This window comes from Aegilops tauschii, chromosome 7, assembly GCF_002575655.3.
Source record: "Aegilops tauschii subsp. strangulata cultivar AL8/78 chromosome 7, Aet v6.0, whole genome shotgun sequence".
NCBI lineage: Eukaryota > Viridiplantae > Streptophyta > Magnoliopsida > Poales > Poaceae > Aegilops > Aegilops tauschii.
Genome location: NC_053041.3, coordinates 193,871,155 through 193,894,943, shown reverse-complemented (window position 1 = coordinate 193,894,943; position 23,789 = coordinate 193,871,155). Strand labels below are relative to the sequence as shown.

General features: G+C 46.8%; 1 protein-coding gene across 1 annotated transcript; it reads right to left on the bottom strand.

The window, feature by feature from the left end:
- Positions 1-14,526: 14,526 nt before the first annotated feature.
- On the bottom strand, positions 14,527-17,506 carry LOC109733555 (BTB/POZ domain-containing protein At2g04740). The gene is made up of 5 exons (XM_020292776.3): positions 16,768-17,506; positions 15,461-16,217; positions 15,334-15,370; positions 15,099-15,232; positions 14,527-15,017 (listed from the first exon to the last, which is right to left on the bottom strand). The coding sequence occupies exons 1-5, from the start codon at positions 17,489-17,491 to the stop codon at positions 14,678-14,680; spliced, it is 1,992 nt and encodes a 663-aa protein (XP_020148365.2). The 5' UTR covers positions 17,492-17,506; the 3' UTR covers positions 14,527-14,677.
- Positions 17,507-23,789: the final 6,283 nt, after the last annotated feature.

Sequence of the window (23,789 nt, the reverse complement as noted above, 5' to 3'; positions counted from 1 at the left end):
ATTACTCACAAGTCTCTCTTACTGAGATTGTGGTGTCCTCGGGTGTGATTAGTTAGGCGCAAAAATGTGTACGAGGCTTTGTAATCAGCGCACGAGGTCGAGCGGGTGTAGCTGTGAGTCTTGCTGTTGCGCTGCTGCGCGAATAAAAATCTATGTCGTGAAGATATATACGCTGCAACGACTCGGGGAAAGAAATCTCATCACAAAAATTTTCCGCGAGCGAAAAAAATTTGTTAAAACAAAATTAACAGCAGTAAAACTGCTCACATAATTGAAACCAAAGAAAATTGGATCCGTCGCACCAATTCGGATAACACGCACAACTCACAGTACATAAATAAATACTGGGATAATAAACACAACGGTGACGTTTACAAAGGAAACGGCAAAGAGACAGGGTCCTGACAAAACGCCTCTGGCACTGGGGCACACTCCTCTTCTATCGGGGGAAGCGGGTTGACCAGTCGATGCATGCGCCTCTCCTGGTCAGGCCTCAGTGGTCTGCCAATAGCGATCCGAGGATTTAAATCAGCGAGGCTCTGGAGATAACCCATTACTCGCTGAGTCAAACGCTCCTGGGTGATAACGTACTGAGCAAGGTTGGCCAGTACTGGATCTCTCTCAGTTCGTCCACCGGGAAAAGATGCAACTTCTCCGGGTGCTGCACGACTCGGAAAATAATAATATCCTCGCTCGCTGGCATAGGGTACCGCGAATCAAAGACGAGCGAGCGCCTCGTACGCAGCAGCTTCTATGGCCATATGCGGAGTTGGCATGGATTTCCCCACGAAGGAGACTTCCGTTGTGTCTTGGTTTGGGTACGCGGGAGTGATGTGCACCACTGCCCAATACTTTGAGGTGGATGGGGTGATCCTCGATTTGAGCAACTCGTACTGGGGTGGATGGGTGGCACTCATGGTATTGCAGGTAAAGTCCCACAATAATCTAACAAAACTACCCGGGGTTGCATCTGGGGTTCTCAGATAAATACTGGGGGTCGGCATGGCAAAGAAATGGCTGTGAGAGTTGCGCACAAGGTGAGGGGTACTTGGCAAGGTCACGAGGTGGCCTTTTATAGCATTGGGGCTGGGCTATCTACCGGGGTGAAGGGTAACTGGTTGTCGATTCCTATGCTCGGGTCAAAGCCACAGATATATATATCACATAAATGTGACGCATTACTGTGGGAGCCGTCGGGGTTGGTCCTGGTAGCTGCGCCCGAAATTAAAAAAAATGCAATTGTACGCCAACGTACATATGCATAGCTACTACTCCAAAAAAAATAGGGACGCACAAGCAGACAGCATAAAAGCGATACAAGATCACACCATTACAAGCGGAGGTAACTAAGGCTTGATACTACTCAAGCGGCTTAGTCTACTTCGTTAATATCTAAGTGGGCTGGCTTGGCGGATGCCGAGGTTTCTCCACGGGTTTCTCCGTCAGGATTTGCTGGTTGAGGTTGAGGGGCTGCAGGGTCGGGGTAGTGGTGATGACCATCGCAGGGGTTGTTGGCCACAATCCCGTTGGAATGGTTTCCCAAAAGGCGACGAAGCGCTTCTGGGGACACCAAAGCACTCTGGTTGATGGCTGGGGCAGATCTCAAGGGATCGATCGGGTGTCCGAACAGCACGACTGGGTTGTCGGCGTCGGGCTCCACTTCTCTTCTCGCCGGGGCTCGGCGAACCAGTTCTCCACGAGCTGTGATCAGATCAAGGGTGACCTGATTGAACAGTTGCTCTAGTGCGCTTACATAGCGCACCAGATGCAATAGTGCAGGATCTGTCTCGTGATCTCCGTTGGCAACCTGGGGTGGCCTACCATACCCGTCACGACTGGGGTAGTAGTAGAACGAGCGACAGTTAACTCTAGGCGACAAGTGCCGGAGTTGAACTATAGCTTCTCGTGCTGCTAGTTGGATGGCTTGTGGCTCAAAGGAAGTTGTCCTTCCGATGAACCTGTAGGGGCGTTCTGGTGACAGACCCCTACCATAGATGTGCACAGTGGCCCGGTACTGACGGCTCTCACTGTACATGGGTCCTTGGTACACAACATATTCAGGAGGCTCTTCTAACGCATAGGCACGGCGGGTGAGGTTTGCGAGCACGGTCACAAAACCTCTAAGGTTGGTTGCTGTGCTCTCATTGTGAACAATGGGGCCAGGCCTCGTGGCTTGGTTTGGGGAAAGGGGTTGTGTTGTGCTGTGTTGGGGCTAGCGTGCCCTTTTTATAGGAAAAGGGGACGGAGTCTTTCTTCGCACGCTTGCGAATGAGACGTGCTAGGTGTCGGTCACTGGCGCGTGATCGACGGGCTAGGCTGATAGGTTGGGCACCGTCTGCCGAAAGGCGTCGGGTCCCTGTGGGGCTATCTTACGCGAGAAGCTTGGCCGGGACTAGGTTAAGGTCTGGTGGCTTGGTTAACCTAGGTTTATTGACCTGGCTAAGATAGGATTAGCCAATGGTCAGCCTAGCTCTGATACCAAGTCTGTCAAGACCGGATTTTCGGGATATTAATTTCCCAGAAAAACGGCCTTTGTGCTCACCAGCCCCAGGATTACTGTTAGCTGATGAGGCACCAACTTGATACAAGAATTCCAAGCAAAGTACAAAATATGTAGTATAAGACCATCGTGTCCTAGGAGTACAACACTTGGTTTCTAATGGTTGATGGCGGAAGTGGTTTGTGGTTCATCTGCGTCTATGGGACTCCATTTCCCACACGAACAGCTGACCAGGATAACTCCTATCTTCGCGAGGCTGCTATCATCATAGCGTACGCTCCGGGGCTGTCATCGCAATACTATCTCCATGCGCGAAAACTGGCCAAGACAATAGCCAGGGACAAGCCAGTGAGTACGTTTGAATGTACTCGCAAACATTAAGAACACGGGTATGATATAATAAGAGATAATCATGCTCCGAAATATTTTCATGATGATAACATCTGACACAAAATAAACGAAAACCGTGATGCACACATGCGGAAAAGAATATGAGAATGCAATACAGGAGTAGAAATAGAATGCACTGATCGAGTGTCTGAAGTGACTCCTCGAAAAAGGGGTGCAAATAAAATAACACTGCCGCAGTGGGGCGTCTGAGCGACACCACATAAAGGGCTTATAAAGAAATAAGTAAATAACTAGCATGCCACAGTCGGGCGTCTGAGCGACACCACATAAAGGGCTTATAAAGGATGAATAAATGACAAACATGCCGCAGTCGGGCGTCTGAGCGACGCCACATAAAGGGCTTATATAAGAATAAACACAGTGAATATCCAGGAGGTAGAACCGTCCCAAGGATACTCAATAATTCAAATAATGTAAATGGTTAGTCCATAATAATAATAAAAATAATCCTCAAATGACATAGGTAAAAATCAAAATTCTAGTATATCCGTTTCTCCATCCGAAAACCGTCACTAGATTTTAGTGTAGCCGTTTTCCATCTGAATACCGTTACTATGATCCAGTTAACCGTATCTCCATCCGAAAACCGTCACTAGATCCATCTCAGTCTGTAGTCCTTACCCATGTACATGGCTATCCAAAAAGATATGACCTCTGCAGAGGGTGTACTCTTTACCCACGAGTAGCGGATTTATTTAGTCCATCGGGACTAATTCCGCCTACGGTCTTTTAATTGAAAACACGCCTGACCTGCACACACCAGCTTAACTTACCGGTGTCTGGAATCACCCACAACACCTGTCGAGCCAAACTCTAAGTGGGGAGGCTACAACCTCGACGTAGCATGGGATCAAATTTATATACGCGCGCTCTAAGGGGTGCCCCCCTCTCGGTCCCAACCGGAAACACCCATGCCCCCGGACCAGGTGGCATGCCTACCGGAGGCCTCCGGTATCTTCCACCATGGCCTCTCTGTACGGTGTGTGCTTTGGTAAGGGGTTGACGACTTACTGAACCGTACCCCGTCTGCGACAGGGACAAGTGGTAGTACAAAACAAATAGGGAAGTCACTGAACAAGACTCGACCTACGACCGACTCAGGTGGTCCAAGTATTCTCCGAAAGATTAGCATAACCAAAAAGTTTCCAAACACAGACAGAATCACCGCTCACCAAGCCTCATCGTGCCATACCGGCCACACTCATCCCGACGAGGAACTAGGGACAAGCTCGTGTCTACCCAAGACCACGACTCTCCCGGCTTCCTGCCAGTATGCATGAAAAGCTCGCGAGGATGATCACTATCACCAGCATAACCATTTCTAACAGTAAAGCATCTCCAAAAATGCATTCATGCGTGTGACTTTACCGTTATATAAAAGTAACATAAGCTCCAAGTCAAAGTGGTGTTGTAACCGTATCAAAACACCACACAAAATATTATGCCAGAGTTCAGAAATGCTTGCCTTCAAGAGTATGCAAAGGATGCACTTTTTGAAAGCTTTCTTCTCTCTCCATTTCCTATTTAAAAAAATATCCAAATAACAAATATTTCAAACACAGTACAAAAAGTTGTCTCAAATGTTTTTGAAATAAATCTCAAAATAAACTAGATGAAATTTGAGAGAGGTAGGAAAAAGAATCAACTCATTTGGAGTTTTATTTTAAAAGTTATAGCCAGTCAAAGAGTAGTCAAACTTCTGTTTTTAAAACAAAACCAGAAAAGAAAACGCTTCGGGGGAGAATACGCTTTCGAAGCAGAGAAGACGTACTCGGGACTTTGCGCTATCACTTAACCAGAGAGGGCGGGCGCGCGAGTCACCGACAGTGGGTCCAGGGGGCCCACTGGTCAGGTTTGACCATTCTTCCCTCTCCCTCCTCTTCTCTGCCGAACGGGAGCGGGACTCCGGCGATCGCCGGCGACAGACGGCGGCTCCTCGAGGGCACCTGAGGGCAGGGATGGACCCGCCAGACCGGGGCCGGTGGGCGCTAGGCAGGTGGGGACGGAGGAGGTCACCGGCGGCGAGCTCCGCGGCGGACGGAGGTTCGGGAGCAAAGTGAGCTTCGGGCTATGGTGGTCCTTGGTCGAGGTTGAGTCGCTAGGCAGCTCCGCAAGGCTATGGGGAGACTCTTGGTGGCGCTGGATGGGCGGGGGAGAGCCTGGCTGCGACGTATTGCACCGGAGCTCGGTGGCGGCCGAACTGGCCGGAGTTGGGGAAGATGGCCTCTCCCGGCCAATCCACTGCTTGGGGAGCTCTAGAGGGAAGGCTGGAGGTTGCCTGAGGTCTTGAACGAGTTCGGGGATCCCTTAAATAGGCGCTCGAGGCTGGACCGCGGCGGTTGTGGATAAGAACGCCGGCGACAGCCGTGCTGTAGCTGCAGAGCGACGTGGCGGCGACGAGCACGTGCCGACGAGCTTTGGGATAAGCTTGAGCTGTTCATAGGGGCAGCTGGCGCGCTGGTGTGGTTTGGGCGGCACCGTCCATGGCAGAGGCTCGCTGCCGACGCCGGCGTGCCGCCAAAAGCTCTGCCAGCGGCGCTGTAGGGCGCCAGAGGTGGCGTGGAGAGTGGGCGAGGTAGTGCGCGGTTCAGCGAGCGAGCAGGGGCCGGGGACGAGACGCGAGGGCGGCAGTGCGACGCGGCGGCTCAGTGCGCGCGTGTGCAAAACGTGCGCTCTGGGCGCGCCCAGAGCACGCACGGGACATGCTCGATGAAATGCCAGGGCGGCCTAGAGTGCGATGGTGAGGCTGGCAATTAACAGGACTAGGATAGGGATAGCCAGGAGTTTAGTGGACAAGGTTGCTGGGTCAGTGGATCAAGATCATAGTGCAAACTAGGAAACATGCCCAAAACTGACTGTGCACACTAAGTGTTCGACAGAATGCCAAGGGCATTAAGGCAACTCTTGGAGTGGCCAAAATCTCCAGATCAGGGTCTCTCTAGTTGTAGATGATGATGGTAAGATCATTTGGGCAAAACCAGAAACTTGCTAGTGCAAGTTTTGCAAAACTTCAGTTCTGGCCAGAAAGAACAGGGGCTCATTGCAGGCACTTAAAATCCTCCTATGGGTCCAACCTCCTGGTCTTAAGGGTTTTGCAGGGAGGGCTAAAGGTAGGAAAAAGCTTAGGGGCACCAGAGCAAAATAAAATAGGCTTGCAGTACAAATCACCAAACTGGACTAGAATGAAAAAGAGGTTGATCCACTCAATTTTTTTCAAAGATCATCACTGGGTTTTTTTCATAAAACTTGATTATATGCATCTACTGACATCTCCAAACATTTGGAAGAATTTTTAAAGGAATATTTAAATAGGTTGTAGTGCAAAAATGCCTACTGGACCAGATTTGAAAAGTTGATGTAGAGCTCAAAATCTCCAATGACCACAAGATATTTTTGCATAAAAGTGATGTGGAAACATCACATGACATCCCTAAATTTTGGTGAATTTTTTTAATGCATTTATCAAAAGGTTGCAGTGCAAAAAGGGCTCCAAAATTATGAAACATCATTTTAAAGGCATTAAAGTTCATGGAAATTAATTATGCAAATAAAACCACTGATAAAGAATTTTTTTCAAAAAGGGCATATAAGTCCAATAAAACTTTTGGAAAGTTCCACTTGAGGTAAAACCCATAATATCCAAAGAGTAAATCTAGACAAATGGAAAAGTTTTATTTCCTGGCAAATTTTTAATTGATAAAACAAGGTCAAAATTTTGGGGTGTCACATCCAGTGACCAGTCTGCTTGCAGTAGAAGCACTCAGTCTCAGGCTTAGGTCTGGACTTGGGTTTGTTCTCTTGAGCAGCAACTTGTTTGTTGTTCTTCTTGAAGTTCCCCTTCTTCTTCCCTTTGCCCTTTTTCTTGAAACTGGTGGTCTTGTTGACCATCAACAATTGATACTCCTTCTTGATTTCTACCTCCGCAGCCTTTACAATTGCGAAGAGATCGGGAATTGTCTTATCCATCCCATGCATATTGAAGAATTCTATCAATGACACTATCATCCGAAAGATTAACACCCAGTTGAATCAAGTGATTGTTATACCCAGACATTTTGAGTATATGTTCACTGACAGAACTATTCTCCTCCATCTTGCAGCTGTAGAACTTATTGGAGACTTCATATCTCTCAATCCGGGCATTTGCTTGAAATATTAACTTCAACTCCTGGAACATCTCATATGCTCCATGACGTTCAAAATGTCGTTGAAGTCCCGGTTCTAAGCCGTAAAGCATGGCACACTGAACTATCGAGTAGTCATCAGCTTTGCTCTGCCAGACGTTCTTAACGTTGTCAATTGCATCTGCAGCAGGCCTGGCACCCAGTGGTGCTTTCAGGATGTAATTCTTCTGTGCAGCAATGAGGATAATCCTCAAGTTATGGACCCAGTTCGTGTAATTGCTACCATCATCTTTCAACTTTGCTTTCTCAAGGAACGCATTAAAATTCAACGGAACAACAGCACGGGCCATCTATCTACAATCAACATAGACAAGCAAAATACTATCAGGTACTAAGTTCATGATAAATTTAAGTTCAATTAATCATATTACTTAAGAACTCCCACTTAGATAGACATCCCTCTAATCATCTAAGTGATCACGTGATCCAAATCAACTAAACCATGTCCGATCATAACGTGAGATGGAGTAGTTTTAAATGGTGAACATCACTATGTTGATCATATCTACTATATGATTCACGCTCGACCTTTCGGTCTCAGTGTTCCGAGGCCATATCTGCATATGCTAGGCTCGTCAAGTTTAACCTGAGTATTCTGCGTGTGCAAAACTGGCTTGCACCCGTTGTAGATGAACGTAGAGCTTATCACACCCGATCATCACATGGTGTCTCGGCACGACGAACTTTGGCAACGGTGCATACTCAGGGAGAACACTTTTATCTCGAAATTTAGTGAGAGATCATCTTATAATGCTACCTTCAATCAAAGCAAAATAAGATGCATAAAAGATAAACATCAAATGCAATCAATATAAGTGATATGATATGGCCATCATCATCTTGTGCTTGTGATCTCCATCTCCGGAGCACCGTCATGATCACCATCGTCACCGGCGCGACACCTTGATCTCCATCGTAGCAACGTTGTCGTCTCGCCAACTATTGCTTCTACGACTATCGCTACCGCTTAGTGATAAAGTAAAGCAATTACAGGGTGATTGCAATGCATACAATAAAGCGACAACCATATGGCTCCTGCCAGTTGCCGATAACTCGGTTACAAAACATGATCATCCCATAAAATAAAATATAGCATCATGCCTTGACCATATCACATCACAACATGCCCTGCAAAAACAAGTTAGACGTCCTCTACTTTGTTGTTGCAAGTTTTACGTGGCTGCTACGGGCTGAGCAAGAACCGTTCTTACCTACGCATCAAAACCACAACGATAGTTCGTCAAGTTAGTGTTTTTTAACCTTCTCAAGGACCGGGCGTAGCCACACTCGGTTCAACTAAAGTTGGAGAAACTGACACCCGCCAGCCACCTATGTGCAAAGCACGTCGGTAGAACCAGTCTCGCGTAAGCGTACGTGTAATGTCGGTCCTGGCCGCTTCATCCAACAATACCGCCGAACCAAAGTATGACATGCTGGTAAGCAGTATGACTTGTATCGCCCACAACTCACTTGTGTTCTACTCGTGCATATAACATCTACGCATAAAACTAGGCTCGGATGCCACTGTTGGGGAACGTAGTAATTTCAAAAAAATTCCTACGCACACGCAGGATCATGGTGATGCATAGCAACGAGAGGGGAGAGTGTTTGTCCATGTACCCTCATAGACTGAAAGCGGAAGCGTAAGCACAACGCGGTTGATGTAGTCGTACGTCTTCACGATCCGACCGATCCAAGTACCGAACGTACGGCACCTCCGAGTTCAGCACACATTCAGTTCGATGACGTCCCGCGAACTCCGATCGAGCAGAGCTTCACGGGAGAGTTTCGTCAGCACGACGGCGTGATGACGGTGATGATGTTGCTACCGACGCAGGGCTTCGCCTAAGCACCGCTACGATATGACCGAGGTAGAATATGGTGGAGGGGGCACCGCACACTGCTGGAATAGATCAACATGTGTGTCTAGAGGTGCCCCCTGCCCCCGTATATAAAGGAGCAAGGGGGAGGCGGCCGGCCAGGAGGAGGGCGCGCCAAGGGGGAGTCCTACTCCCACCGGGAGTAGGACTCCTCCTTTTCCTTGTTGGAGTAGGAGAGGGAAGGAAGGGAGAGAGGAGGAGAAGGAAAAAGGGGGGCGCCGCCCCCCTCCTTGTCCAATTCGGACTAGAGGGGAAGGGGGCGCGCGACTGCCCTAGCCGCCCCTCCTCTTCTCCCACTAAGGCCCATGAGGCCCAATTAACTCCCCGGGGGGTTCCGGTAACCCCCCGGTACTCCGATGTTTCTCCGAAACCACTCGGAACACTTCCGGTGTCCGAATATAGTCGTCCAATATATCTATCGTTATGTCTCGACCATTTCGAGACTCCTCGTCATGTCCGTGATCATATCTGGGACTTCGAACTACCTTCGGTACATCAAAACACAAAAACTCATACTACCGATCGTCACCAAACTTTAAGCTTGCGGACCCTACGGGTTCGAGAACTATGTAGACATGACCGAGACACGTCTCCGGTCAATAACCAATAGCGGAACCTGGATGCTCATATTGGCTCCCACATATTCTACGAAGATCTTTATTGGTCAAACCGCATAACAACATACGTTGTTCCCTTTGTCATCGGTATGTTACTTGCCCGAGATTCGATAGTCGGTGTCTCAATACCTAGTTCAATCTCGTTACCGGCAAGTCTCTTTACTCGTTCCGTAATGCACCATCCCGCAACTAATTCATTAGTCACATTGCTTGCAAGGCTTATAGTGATGTGCATTACCGAGAGGGCCTAGAGATACCTCTCCGACAATCGGATTGACAAATCCTAATCTCGAAATATGTCAACTCAACAAGTACCTTCGGAGACACCTGTAGAGCACCTTTATAATCACCCAGTTACGTTGTGACGTTTGGTAGCACACAAAGTGTTCCTCCGGTAAACGGGAGTTGCATAATCTCATAGTCATAGGGACATGTATAAGTCATGAAGAAAGCAATAGCAACATAATAAACGATCAAGTGCTAAGCTAACAGAATGGGTCAAGTCAATCACATCATTCTCCTAATGATGTGATCCTGTTAATCAAATGACAATTCATGTCCATGGTTAGGAAACTCAACCATCTTTGATTAACGAGCTAGTTAAGTAGAGGCATACTAGTGACACTATGTTTGTCTATGTATTCACACATGTATTATGTTTCCGGTTAATACAATTCTAGCATGAATAATAAGCATTTATCATGATATGAGGAAATAAATAATAACTTTATTATTGCCTCTAGGGCATATTTCCTTCATTCACCACATACTATGTCTTCTACATGCTTAGATGTGCCACCTATTTATGATGAATATGATGATGAGCATGTCGAATTGCCTAGTTGTGATGATATGCTCCATAGGATATCATGTGAAAATTCTATTGATCACGTCATGTTTAACACTCCATTAAACTTGTCATATGCTATGAGTGAGATCTCCCATATTACATCATTACAATCTCAACACAGTAACTATGCATGTCCCATTAAAATAAATCCCATTTGCACTTATGGCATATATGACGAGATGACGGTTATTGGCATTTACTTCTCTTGCGATGGTATTGATAAACTACCTTTGCATAATTTGTGAAATTCATCCTATATGCCATGCCATGAAAATGATTCTACATCGCATGAATCCATACATTGTGTGCATCATCCCATAAATAACATTGCTACACAAGAATATGGTGATGCGTTCCAAACTCCATGCCATGAGAATGATTATAGATTGCATAAATGTATCCATTATTTGCACCATATGCATACCATTCATGACTATGCTCTCGATATTACTAGTGATGCATTACACAATTTGATTCTCCATTATACATAACAGCAAACTTTTCATGATGGATGACATATATCTATATCATGCATCTCATTTATTTGAGTATTGGATATTTTTTGCTAACCAACACACGCACGTGCGCATCATAATGGATGATGTGTACATATACCACGCACACATAATTTTTCCTTTGCCTTTGTTTTGTGTAGGAACTTATGCACACTCATCAACTTTTCAATCCCATGAGTTGACGAAACGAGCTTTTGAGAGCAACAACGATTTGGGATCCCGTGGATTGTCCTTACCACCGTTCCCTTCAAGCAAGGACTTCGCGCATTACTTTTACTTGGCTCTCACGCGTCTATGGGCTATATGCCACTTGTCACCTTATGCTTGCTTCTACGCCTTTGCCATGCAATGTGACCCTTACTTGCATTTACCCATGATTCACCATTATACTACTCCTATGCGTATTTGCATGCTTGGTGGAGATACTTGTTGCTATTGTGATGTTCTATACATGCCACATGCTATTGTTGATTCTTGTGTTGGGAGTCGTGATGTTCCATTGCTATTTACATATGACTTCTTGCAAATACAATGATGATATTTTGCTCATATCCTATTTTCATGCTTGTGATATGTCATGTGCATTATATATGCCCACTATTTGCACACATCACATGATTTCCATGATTACCTCTAGTATGTTGCATCTCCACACTACTAGCTTGCATGACTTGATTCATACGATTAATTCTTATGTTGCATCACTCATGATCCATTCTTTCTCATTTCATTGGGTTGATGACATATATGTTCATGCCTCTCACTTGATTTATCTTGCTCATTGTCACTTGTCTCCAATAGTTGCATCTCTCATTCACGTGTAGTGAGTGCAACCATGCTATGCTTATTGATCTTGGAGACTTAGACATCTTATTTTCGAGGCATGCTTCTTTGATTGAGATCATTGTCTTTGGTTGTACTCGCATCATATGCTTCCATACCATGCCACATTCCCTTGTACCTTATTATGATAAGAATGATGAGGACACTTGTTGGGTATTTCACCACACGAATGATAGCTGCTACATTTTTGCTAACCTCATTTGTTTTTCCGAGTGTTTGTCATGTTCTTTCAATTTGAGGGATTCATTAGGTAGTTCCATCATGAGACATATTGGGTATGTGAAGGCGTACACGATGCGCGACACCAACATTTTCGACAAACTCGTGAAGGTGAACTCTTTCCTTTTGAGCCATCTTCACATAGGCATATTGGATGGGCCATACTTTCATTGTTGTCTCCTTCTTCTTGTCTACATGATACATATATTGGACGGAGGACCGACATTTGAGTTGGACCCTATGTACCTTGAAGTTGAGGAGTGCTTGAACTTAGTGGATGCGCCTACTTTGGAAGCACCACCGGACCACCACTTATGCCACGACATCGAGCCATGGTACAACAATATCCACAACACATTCGCACCTTATGCATGGACTGACTTGCATTATGATTGCCTTGTTGCATCTTCTATTCTCATGTCATCCATGATGTATGAGCTTGTGCACTTTCTTAGCAAATTTGTTGTGATCTTCCTTGATGGCATATTCATACATAATGATCACATTGCCTACCATCAATTGCATGATAACATAATCACATTGAGCACCAATTACCATGTTCATGCTTTTGATACACCATCCCATTATGACATCACTTTGCACAATGGTCGCATTAATCACATTTACAACACCTTTGTGCATACAACAAATGAATTTGACAACATGAATGCTTTACATGTCATTTTACATCATTTGGATAAGCATCTTGTGCCTTGTCAAGAACATTATTATCGGACGAACTTCATGCTTACTTGATGGACACTATGTGTGCACTAACCATTTTATTTCCGGGTGTCGTTTGTGTTTGCTCTTTTTGCATGTATACCACTCCGGAGACACCCTGGACTACTTGGATTGTTCCATGTCTTCAACTCCATCCAACTACAAGTTCGTCCATGACAACCGTTTCCATGGTGATGAGGTTTACAATCTGAGGTCGGATCTTTGCCGAGGGGGGGGAGGGGGAGGAGATGATGCGGAGCATCCTACGGTCATCCCCATGTACACTACAACTACTCCCGAGCCCTAAGTGGACATACGATGAGACCTCAAGCATACACCATTGGACACAAGGTGAACCCGCTCCTAAATGCTTCCCCTTTCCATTCATGCGAAACATGGTTACTACCTAATGCAAAGACACTGCGTGTGCTCAGGATCCGAGGAGACGACCATAGAGATGCTCGAAGCATAGTACAAGTCCACACGGAAGCGGAGCGACAAGGGCCTCAAGTGGAGTCTCCACGGAGCTAAAGTGGCCGGACATCCGACAGGAGCCCGGACATTCGCCGCCACCAACCCAAAGAAGTCCAGAGAAGAACGGACGCCAGGCGACTCTATAGCGGCCGGATATCCGGCTGACCCCCGGACATCCGGCACCTGGTGAAAGGCCGGACGTTCGGCATCGCCCCGGAAATCCGGCGCGAGGCGTCCAGGACCGAACAGAGACCGGACCCCCTCGAACGCCCGGACATCTGGCCCTACGCCCAGACGTCCGGCACCTGCGCGTGCCAACCGGCCAGAGAGCCATGTAACCTCTCCCTTTCTTACCCCTTCGTCCCTAGACTATAAATAGACCATCACCCCCCTCTTTTTAGGGTTAGCAAAGATTAGAGCTCATTAGAGATAGAGCTTTGCTCATCCACTTGTACACCTACTCTATTGGAGACCAAGGCCTCCTAGGAGAAGATCCCCCAAGTGAATTCAAGACCCCGTCTAGGGAAGATCCCCTCGTGGATTCAAGACCTCAACTCCTCACGGATTGGGATGAACTAGCTACCGTTTGTATCGTCCTTTGTTGGATTTGGATCGAGTATCTCTTCGTGTGTATGTGGATCTAGCACATATGTGATCGTTTCTCGTTGATTTGAGTGTTTCCTCTCGTTTCCCCTCGTGTTTTTCCTTGTGTGTTCATCGTGTTCTTCGGGAATCCCCCTTCAAATCGTGAAAAATCAGTCCCTAGGTTTCCACCCTACATCAAAATTCATCCTCAAAGTAAAATAAGACGAGTTTTAAGCTCATGCAAGATTTTCTCTAGAAGTGGGCTCATAAGAATGCACACACATTTTTACGCCTTTCCCTGGGGCTTTGAAATCCCTACAATTCAAAGAGGTCCTTGTCGATATTTGATGCAAGTAGGGCACATGGTTTTTTCAGGTTTCCCAACTGGCTTACATACATAGATTAATAACAAAAAACAGTAAACTTCTCTGCTTAAGGACAACGATTCATCAAGACGAGCCATCAGATCTGATAGAAAAACTGGTGTTTCAAGTTCCATACAAAAGTAATCTTGTAACAGAGCATCACCGTATGATGGCCCGTATCGCCAGATGGTATCACTTAAGCAAAAAAAAAAAACACTGTTTGTTTTAAACATCTATCGCCAGATGGTATCACTTAAGCAAAAAAAACACTGTTTGTTTTAAACATCGGCCATTACGTTTGCTAAAACAATAAATCAGCTACGTACTACCATTGAGATACTGTGCAACAAGTCAGAAACATGCTGAAGCTCCAAAAAGGTTTCATTCCAGTGTAAGAAGCATCCATTGTAAAACAAAGGGGAGACATGTAATTCAGAAACACTACATCAGTCCCTTCCAGCAAAGACTACAAAAGGAAGAGCTACACAAGAAAGGTATAGAGTTCCAGCCCTCAGTGGAGGGCAGCATTGTCATCATCACAGGCTTCCCGCTCCGCAACAAGCATGAGCATCTCCAGTCGCTGGTCAAACAGCGCTGCGCTCTGATCTCTCTCGTCTAGCTCAGCAGCCTCCGCTTCCAACCATTTCTCACGCAAGTCATCGAGAATATTGCCTTGGTCAGTGTGCCCTGCAGCCCCGGGCTGGCTGGGACGAGTCGTTCGTAGTGCGTCATTTGCAGATGGCGGTGGGAGTGTCAAGAGCAAAGCCCTGAACTCTCTTATGTCCGCAAACATCTCGAAATTGTAGGCAATGATATCCAGGCAGTACTCCCTTATTTTCGTAACGCCATAACTGCATTTGGAGAAAATATTGGCCTCAGCTACAAATCAGATAATACGGTGACAGAAGATATCAAGCATGACGAGCACATACATGTCTGACAAGATCAACCAATGGCACAGCTCTGCAGGTGAAACATGTTCCAGATTTGGTAACAGTAAATCAGCTACAGCACGCCTAAGGGGAAACAGCAGGTATCTCGATGCGACATCAAATAGTTCTTCAGCCTGGGATAGGTTTACTTCAGTTTAGTTTCGCCAACAAACTGAAGCGACTTCAGTATTTTGTAAGAATAGGTAACTTAACCATGTTTTGTAGTATATCTTACCTGGGTTGGATCCATATGCTCCAGATTGTCAGTATACCTAAAATTAACACAAGCAGGGAATAAACCAGACAAGAGCAGTAACAATAACAATAATGGTTAAGCAAGAAAAAGTGCAAAGGGATCTTACATGTATTCAAGCATCTTTTCAAATGCTTCCGTACTCAGGTCATGCTCCTCAAGAAATGGGAGACCCAGAGATGCATGCACTCGATTGTTACCTTCAAGAAAATCCACTGTTCGAGATAGTCTGGTTTTAAAATACTCTGACCTTGAGGCCAAAATCACCTGATGGCAACGAAAGACTGTATCATCTACTTTTACAGTGAGATCAGCAAGATCATCATCCTTCCAGTTTCTGCAGATCTCATTTGCTAGAGTTTTTTTGAACTCTTCTTCTCTTGAATTAGCTAGACATTTCTGAAGAACACGCCGCAATGCCGATGGAAGACGATCTTCTCGTGGCAATGACTGCCCGAGTAAAATGAACCGTCTCGGACTCTGTGAATTTTCCAAACCCAACTTACTTGTTGACTTATACAGTGCAAACCTAAGATGCAGAATTTCTTTATCAACTAACTTACGCAACTCCTCACACTTGCAAACTTTGCAAGTGCGTGACAAACTTTCCATTTCATCTACTGGAGCCTCGAGTCTATCGGCATAGAAGAAATGGATAAGGTTGTACAAGGCACCAAATGATAATTTTTTATTAGAAAATCTCACTTCCTTCCTGTTTTTCCAGTCTGTCTCGAATTTATGTTCAAAGAAGGGCGATCGAGCACAAAGGATGATCCGATGAGCTTCAATAGGTTTTCCATCCACGTAAAATGTAATATCTGGGGGGAACAGACTGCCAGTTGATGCACCATCTGTTGGCCCAAATCCTGCACAAAAATTGTTAACACAAAACTTATCAGTTGTATAATCTTCCACAAAATAAGTGAAAATATAAAGCTGTTATTTTCACCTAACCACTTACACAGAATAAGAAATTTTTATACTACAGAAAAGAAAATCAAAGGAACATATCTCAACAATATCTTTACATATGCACTGAACCACTGTTGTTCTTGAGAAATACAGTGCACATTGTGCTGGCTCAAATAATTCAGACAGACATATATTCGTACTGAATTGGTATATAACTAGATGAATTGGTTACCTACGGTGCATTTCAAATGTGCAATCTTTCCAGTGACATACAATATACTCCCTCTGTAAACTAATATAAGAGCGTTTAGATCACTAGTATTATATATGCAATAGTGGTCTGATTGGTAATCACAGTAACTACAGAAATCAACTGTTCTTTTCGCCCCCAAATCCAACCATCTAGTATTGTCAATCCTTGCATATAACATCCAATCCGATTGGCATCCACAACTCCAGTTGCATTTGCAATCCAGGCGGCAAGCAAGCCAAGAAGTTGCTGACCTTCGGCCTCAGCTAGCGCAGCGGCTTCGGCGGTGGCGCCCTCCTGGAGCAACATCTCGAGGTAGGCGGCGCGGTTGGCGGGGCACGCGAGGAAGGTGGTCCGCAGCGCGGCGGGCAGCGGCGCGAGCGGGGGCGGCCGCGCCTCGAACGACTTGAGGAGCCTCCGGAGGTCGAGGTTGAGCGCCGCGTAGTGGCAGCGGTCGCCGTCGAAGGTGCGCTCGGCGCAGACGGCCCCGGCCTCGAGCAGCATCCGCGCGGCGTCGGCGTGGCCGGCGAGGCAGGCGTAGTAGAGCGCGACGGAGTCCCAGCGGTCGCGCGCGTTGACGTTGGCGCCGGCCTCGAGGAGGAGCGCGAGGCGGTCGCAGTCGCCGGCCCGCGCCGCCTCGAAGAGGTCCCCCGCGGGGACCTTCTTCAGGGGCACCGTCGGGTGGAGGTCCTCCGGGTCCAGGTCGAGGTCGATTTCCAGGCCCATGCCGTCGGGCGGCGGCGCGTACACCATCTCTTCCGGGGAAATTCTTTCCTTTTCTTGCCTCGCGGCGGTCGGCGGGCGGCGGCCGGCCGTGAATCGCGGCGCTCCAGGGAACGTGTGAAATGGGTTTGTTCGGATGGAATTCCCCCGCTGCTGGACCAGTTCCTTCGGGCACGTTCTCCATCTGTGGTCTTGCTCGGATGTCCGGGAGGCCGTCGATCTTGCTTCCGTGGACGGTCGATGTCGCTCCCACATCCTCGTTCCTAAATCCCCGGGAAGTCGTTACGGGTAACGGCGGCTCAGGACAGCAGCAACGGGCGTCCATGGCGGCCATATCCACGGGGAGACTTATATGAGATCAACCCCCAAAATTCATATTTTATACATTTAAAAAAATCTGAAATTATTTGACAACATCCATGTGCGGTATGTTTACAACTCCGAAAAAATCAGATCAAAACTCGGTGTACATTCATCTAAAAAAAAAACTCGGTGCACATTTGGAGATTCAGGAAAAAAATTGGAATGTGAATAGTGGCAGCTTATTCTTTTTTGAGAAAGGGTGGATTTTATTGACTCAAAATGAAGCATCAAGTAGATATAAACAAAATGAGTACACACCCGGCTTTCTGCATATCTAGGATGCACACAGCCAATACCAACGCACACACACAAAAAACACCGGCAAATAGCAAAGTCATATAAGACCAAAGCTATGCCTAGGCGAGGAAAAAGAAAAACCCCGAAACTATCAAATCCGTGATCGACAAACTACAACAATGACCGTATCCGCACCAAACATCTCATGACACCACAAGGACAAAGAGATTCTTCAACAGCAACGCCTTCAGGAAGGGAGTGACACTCAAGCGTCACCGTCACCGGATCCAGCCACCAAAGGCCAGAATCTAGATTTTCACCCTGAAGAACTAGTCCGAGCATATCCGAGCAATGCCTTCATCAAGGTAACGGCGCAAAAACATCGCCATTGCCAGGTATGACCAACTCGGGTCAGACCAAGGTTTTCACCACGGAGGTCGAGACTTGGTACTCAATAAGGCACCATCATCGAAGTCAATCATGTGCTGTCGCCACCACTTTTCCGCCATCCAAGCAGCTACACGCGTTGGGTCGTCGCTGCTGCACAACCATATCCTCTGCGTCAAGCCGTCGTTCATAGGTTGCATCTCACCACCAAGACAACCACCGGATCTGGAGAGAGAAGCCCTCGCGAAGACCTTTCGGTGGCACCACAATTCCACATCAGGGCCGCCGCCGTAGACCAGAGTGGTCACCACCCCGCCCGCTGTTGGAAATATGCCCTAGAGGCAATAATAAAATGGTTATTATTGTATTTCCTTGTTCATGATAATTGTCTATTGTTCATGCTATAATTGTATTAACTGGAAACCGTAATACATGTGTGAATACATAGAACACAACATGTCCCTAGTAAGCCTCTAGTTGACTAGCTCGTTGATCAATAGATGGTTATGGTTTCCTGACCATGGACATTGGATGTCATTGATAACGGGATCGCATCATTAGGAGAATGATGTGATGGACAAGACCCAATCCTAAGCATAGCACAAGATCGTGTAGTTTGTTTGCTAGAGCTTTTCTAATGTCAAGTATCGTTTCCTTGGACCATGAGATTGTGCAACTCCCGGATACCGTAGGAGTGCTTTGGGTGTATCAAACGTCACAACGTAACTGGGTGGCTATAAAGGTGCACTACATGTATCTCCGAAAGTGTCTGTTGGGTTGGCACGAATCGAGACTGGGATTTGTCACTCCGTATGACGGAGAGGTATCTCTAGGCCCACTCGGTAGTGCATCATCATAATGAGCTCAATGTGACTAAGGAGTTAGTCACGGGATCATGCGTTACAGAACGAGTAAAGAGACTTGCCGGTAACGAGATTGAACGAGGTATGGGGATACCGACGATCGAATCTCGGGCAAGTAACATACCGATGGACAAAGGGAATTGAATACGGGATTGATTGAATCCCCGACATCGTGGTTCATCCGATGAGATCATCGTGGAACATGTGGGAGCCAATATGGGTATCCAGATCCCGCTATTGGTTATTGGCCGGAGAGGTGTCTCGGTCATGTCTGCATGGTTCCCGAACCCGTAGGGTCTACACACTTAAGGTTCGGTGACGCTAGAGTTGTTATGGGAAATAGTATGTGGTTACCGAAGGTTGTTCGGAGTCCCGGATGAGATCCCGGATGTGACGAGGAACTCCGGAATGGTCCGGAGGTGAAGATCGATATATTGGACGAAGGGTATTGGAGTCCGGAATTGTTCTGGGAGTACCGGGTGATGACCAGCGTGACCGAAAGGTGTTTCGGAGGCCCCGGCAAGCGTTGGGGGGCCTTATGGGCCAAGGGGAGGGGGCACACCAGCCCACTAAGGGGCTGTGCGCCCCTCCCAACCCCTCTCACGTAACGTGGAGAGGTGGGGGCGCCTCCCCTAGGGCAGCCACCCCTCCCGGCTTGGGGGGCAAGTTTCCCAGGGGTGGGGGCGCCCAAACCCATCTAGGGTTTCCCCTGTGGCCGCCGCCCCTCCCCTAGGGAACCCTAGGGCGCCTCCTCCACCCCCTTTCCCCTATATATAGTGAGGGAGAGAGAGGGAAGCCGCACCCCTTTCCTGGCGCAGCCCTCTCCTCCTCCAACTCCTCCTCCTCCTCCGTAGTGCTTAGCGAAGCTCTGCCGGAGAACCACGAGCTCCATCGCCACCACGCCGTCGTGCTGCTGGAGTTCTCCCTCAACTTCTCCTCTCCCCTTGCTGGATCAAGAAGGAGGAGACTTCCCCGGGCTGTACGTGTGTTGAACGCGGAGGCGCCGTCCGTTCGGCGCTAGATCGGATCTTCCGCGATTTGAATCGCCGCGAGTACGACTCCATCAACCGCGTTCTTGTAACGCTTCCGCTTAGCGATCTTCAAGGGTATGAAGATGCACTCCCTCTCTCTCGTTGCTAGCATCTCCTAGATTGATCTTGGTGACACGTAGGAAAATTTTGAATTATTGCTACGTTACCCAACAGCCGCTTGGCTGCATCACCCACGTCAGATCCTTTTGGGGGCGGCCGGGAGGCTGGGATCTGGCAGGGAAGCTTAGGCGATCCAAACATGGCATGCAGCAGACACATGCATCCCCGGATGGACGCAAATAGTGGCCAAGTCATTGGTAGATCAATGGATCGAGGACTCGAAGGCCACCGTCCATGGCGCCTTGAGGACCTTGGATCTGATGCGGGGGTTGGACGCACGAAGGAGAATAGGCGCATGTCCTCATCGCCGCCGTCCGCCGCGGGTCTTAGCCCGACGGCCTCCTCCGGCGACGGCGAGGGAGAGTAGCGGTGGTGGAGGCCTCTAGAAGTGCGGCAGCGGCGGCCTCCGGAGTCGCTCGAGAGCCACTTTGACACTATTCAAGTCCAATTTTGTCTTTTTGGTTTATAGTAATGTAGGTCAAATTAGGAGCTGAAATTTTTTGAGGTTGAACATCAATCATTGATGTGTGTCTACATTTTTTTGAGAATGTTTGAACATGTACATCTTTTTTCAAAAAAATCAATCTTATTGATCTCATCTAATGTGAGATCTCACACTAATCTCCCCCCATATCCACCACGAGTTGCATGAATAGTTGCTGATGTCGCATCCCAATCTCCAACAATGGCACTACACCCTTCTCGCCCATCTCGTCGTCTCCATTGAAGATGACAATGACCTACATGATCAAGCTCTGAGCTCGCAAGCGTTCTGATTCGGTCGATAACGAGCTCTACTATGTCAAAGTAATACATATGGAATTGGAAATTAGGCTTAGTTTATACTCTCTCTATAAAAGAAATAAGACTTCTAAGATCACTAAAGTAGTGATCAAAGGCCTCGTATAATGCAAAGTATTTAGTAGAGGTGCTTGGTGAAATAAACCAAGTTTTTCTTAAGCACCGGTCCTTATTTGTACAGTGTAAACGCTTAATTAGGCGTATTTCCTGTAGAAATAGACACTAGTGCTTCAGTACCCGTTTTATTTTTTTAAGCACCTCCCAAGCACCTAGTATTGTACACGGCCTAATAAGTCTTAGAGCATCTCTAGAAGAGCCGCTATAATCGCCCGGCCCATAAAATAACAGCCGATATACGGCACCGGACTGAAAAAACCAGCCAGAACAGGTACCGTATATTTGGCCAGCCGGTAATTTTTGTAGGGCGACCTGTAAAAATCGCCCTCGACCGTCAAATCTTGTGTTTTTTCTCTCCTCCATTGCGGTTTCCCCTATCCCCTGAGAGTCTTGGTGGGAGGGAACTTTCTGCGCCCGCCTGCCGTACCGCCTCCACCCCCACCCCAAATCTCCGGCGATTCTTGCTTCCTCTGGCCATCCCGAGCTGTGGATAGCTTTGGCAGTCCTTGCCCGCATATTCTCCACCAAGATTCGAGCGTGAAGGCCACAATTTTTGCTGCCAGTAGGCTGCAGCCGCCGTCGCCATGGATCCGGGTGGAAGCTTCAATTGGTGCCACGTTGGGGACGGATCCAGCTGTTCCGGGCAAGATTGAGCAGCCGTGATACGTCTCCAATGTATATATAATTTATGAAGTATTCATGCCATGTTTACAACAATTTTATATGATTTTGGTATGATTTGATTAGAACTAACCCGGACTGACGTTGTTTTCAGCAGAACTACCGTGGTGTCGTTTTTTGGTGCAGAAATAAAAGTTCTCGGAACGAGCTGAAAACTTACGAAGAACATTTTTGGAAAATATAAAAAAATACTAGAATGAAAAGATATCGGAGAGGAGTCCCGAGGCAACCACAAGGGTGGAGGGCGCGCCCCCTGCCTTGTCATCGCCTCATGGGCCCCCTTGACTTGTCCCCGACGCCAACACCTCCTATAAATCCCAAAACCTCCAGAAATAAACCTAGACCGGGAGTTCCGCCGCCGCAAGCCTCTGTAGCCACGAAAAACCAATCGGGATCCTGTTCCGGCACCCTACCGGAGGGGGAAACCATCACCGGTGGCCATCTTCATCATCCGGCGCTCTCCATGACAAGGAGGGAGTAGTTCACCCTCGGGGCTAAGGGTATGTATCAGTAGCTATGTGTTTGATCTCTCTCTCTCTCTCTCTCTCGTGTTCTTGCTTTAGCACGATCTTGATGTACCACGAGCTTTGTTACTATAGTTGAATCATATGGCGTTTCTCCCCCTCTACCTTCTTGTGATGAATTGAGTCTTGCTCTTTGAGGTTTCGTTATGTTGGATTGAGTATTGGATTTGAGAACACTTGATGTATTTCTTGCGATGGGATATCTGTGGTGACAATGGGATGTTCTATTGATTCACTTGATTTATGTTTTGGCACTCAACTCGCGGATTCCCGAGGTGACAGTGGGGTAATCTATGCATAGGGGTTGATGCACGTTTCGTCCTACGTTCTCCGATAGAAACTTTGGAGTGATTCTTTGTTGCATGTTGAGGGATTATTATATGATTTAATTATGTTATCATTGTTGAGAGAACTTGCACTAGTGAAAGTATGAACCCTAGGCCTTGTTTTCAAGCATTGCAACACCGTTTTTGCTCACTTTTGTTACTAGTTACCTTGCCGTTTTTATATTTTTAGATTACAAAAACCTATATCTACTATCCATATTACACTTGTATCACCATCTCTTCGCCGAACTAGTGCACCTATACAATTTACCATTGTATTGGGTGTGTTGGGGACACAACAGACTCTTTGTTATTTGGTTGCAGGGTTGTTTGAAGGAGACCATCTTCATCCTACGCCTCCCACGGATTGATAAACCTTAGGTCTGAAGGAAATATGCCCTAGAGGCAATAATAAAGTTGTTATTTATATTTCCTTATATCATGATAAATTTTTATTATTCATGCTAGAATTTTATTAACCGGAAACTTGATACATGTGTGGATACATAGACAAAACACAGTGTCCCTAGTAAGCCTCTACTAGACTAGCTCGTTAATCAAAGATGGTTAAGTTTCCTAACCATAGACATGTGTTGTCGTTTGATGAACGGGATCACATCATTAGGAGAATGATGTGATGGACAAGACCCATCCATTAGCTTAGCATAATGATCTTTAAGTTTTATTGCTATTGCTTTCTTCATGACTTATACATATTCCTTTGACTATGAGATTATGCAACTCCCGGATACCGGAGGAATACCTTGTGTGCTATCAAATGTCACAACGTAACTGGGTGATTATAAAGATGCTCTATAGGTATCTCCGAAGGTGTTTGTTTGGTTGGCATAGATCGAGATTAGGATTTGTCACTCCGAGTATCGGAGAGGTATCTCTGGGCCCTCTCGGTAATGCACATCATAATAAGCCTTGCAAGCAATGTGACTAATGACTTAGTTGCGGGATGATGCATTACGGAACAAGTAAAGAGACTTTTCGATAACAAGATTGAACTAGGTATGGAGATACCGACGATCGAATCTCGGGCAAGTAACATACCGATGACAAAGGGAATAACGTATGTTGTCATTATGGTTCGACCG

Excerpts from the sequence above, each read along its gene's own strand:
- LOC109733555 (XM_020292776.3), bottom strand. The coding sequence starts at position 17,491 with ATGTGGGAGCGACATCGACCGTCCACGGAAGCAAGATCGACGGCCTCC. Across the intron at positions 16,218-16,767 it reads TGCGCTAGCTGAGGCCGAAG|GATTTGGGCCAACAGATGGT; the intron begins GTCAGCAACTTC and ends ATTTTTGTGCAG. Across the intron at positions 15,018-15,098 it reads TGGTTGATCTTGTCAGACAT|TTATGGCGTTACGAAAATAA; the intron begins GTATGTGCTCGT and ends CTCCAAATGCAG.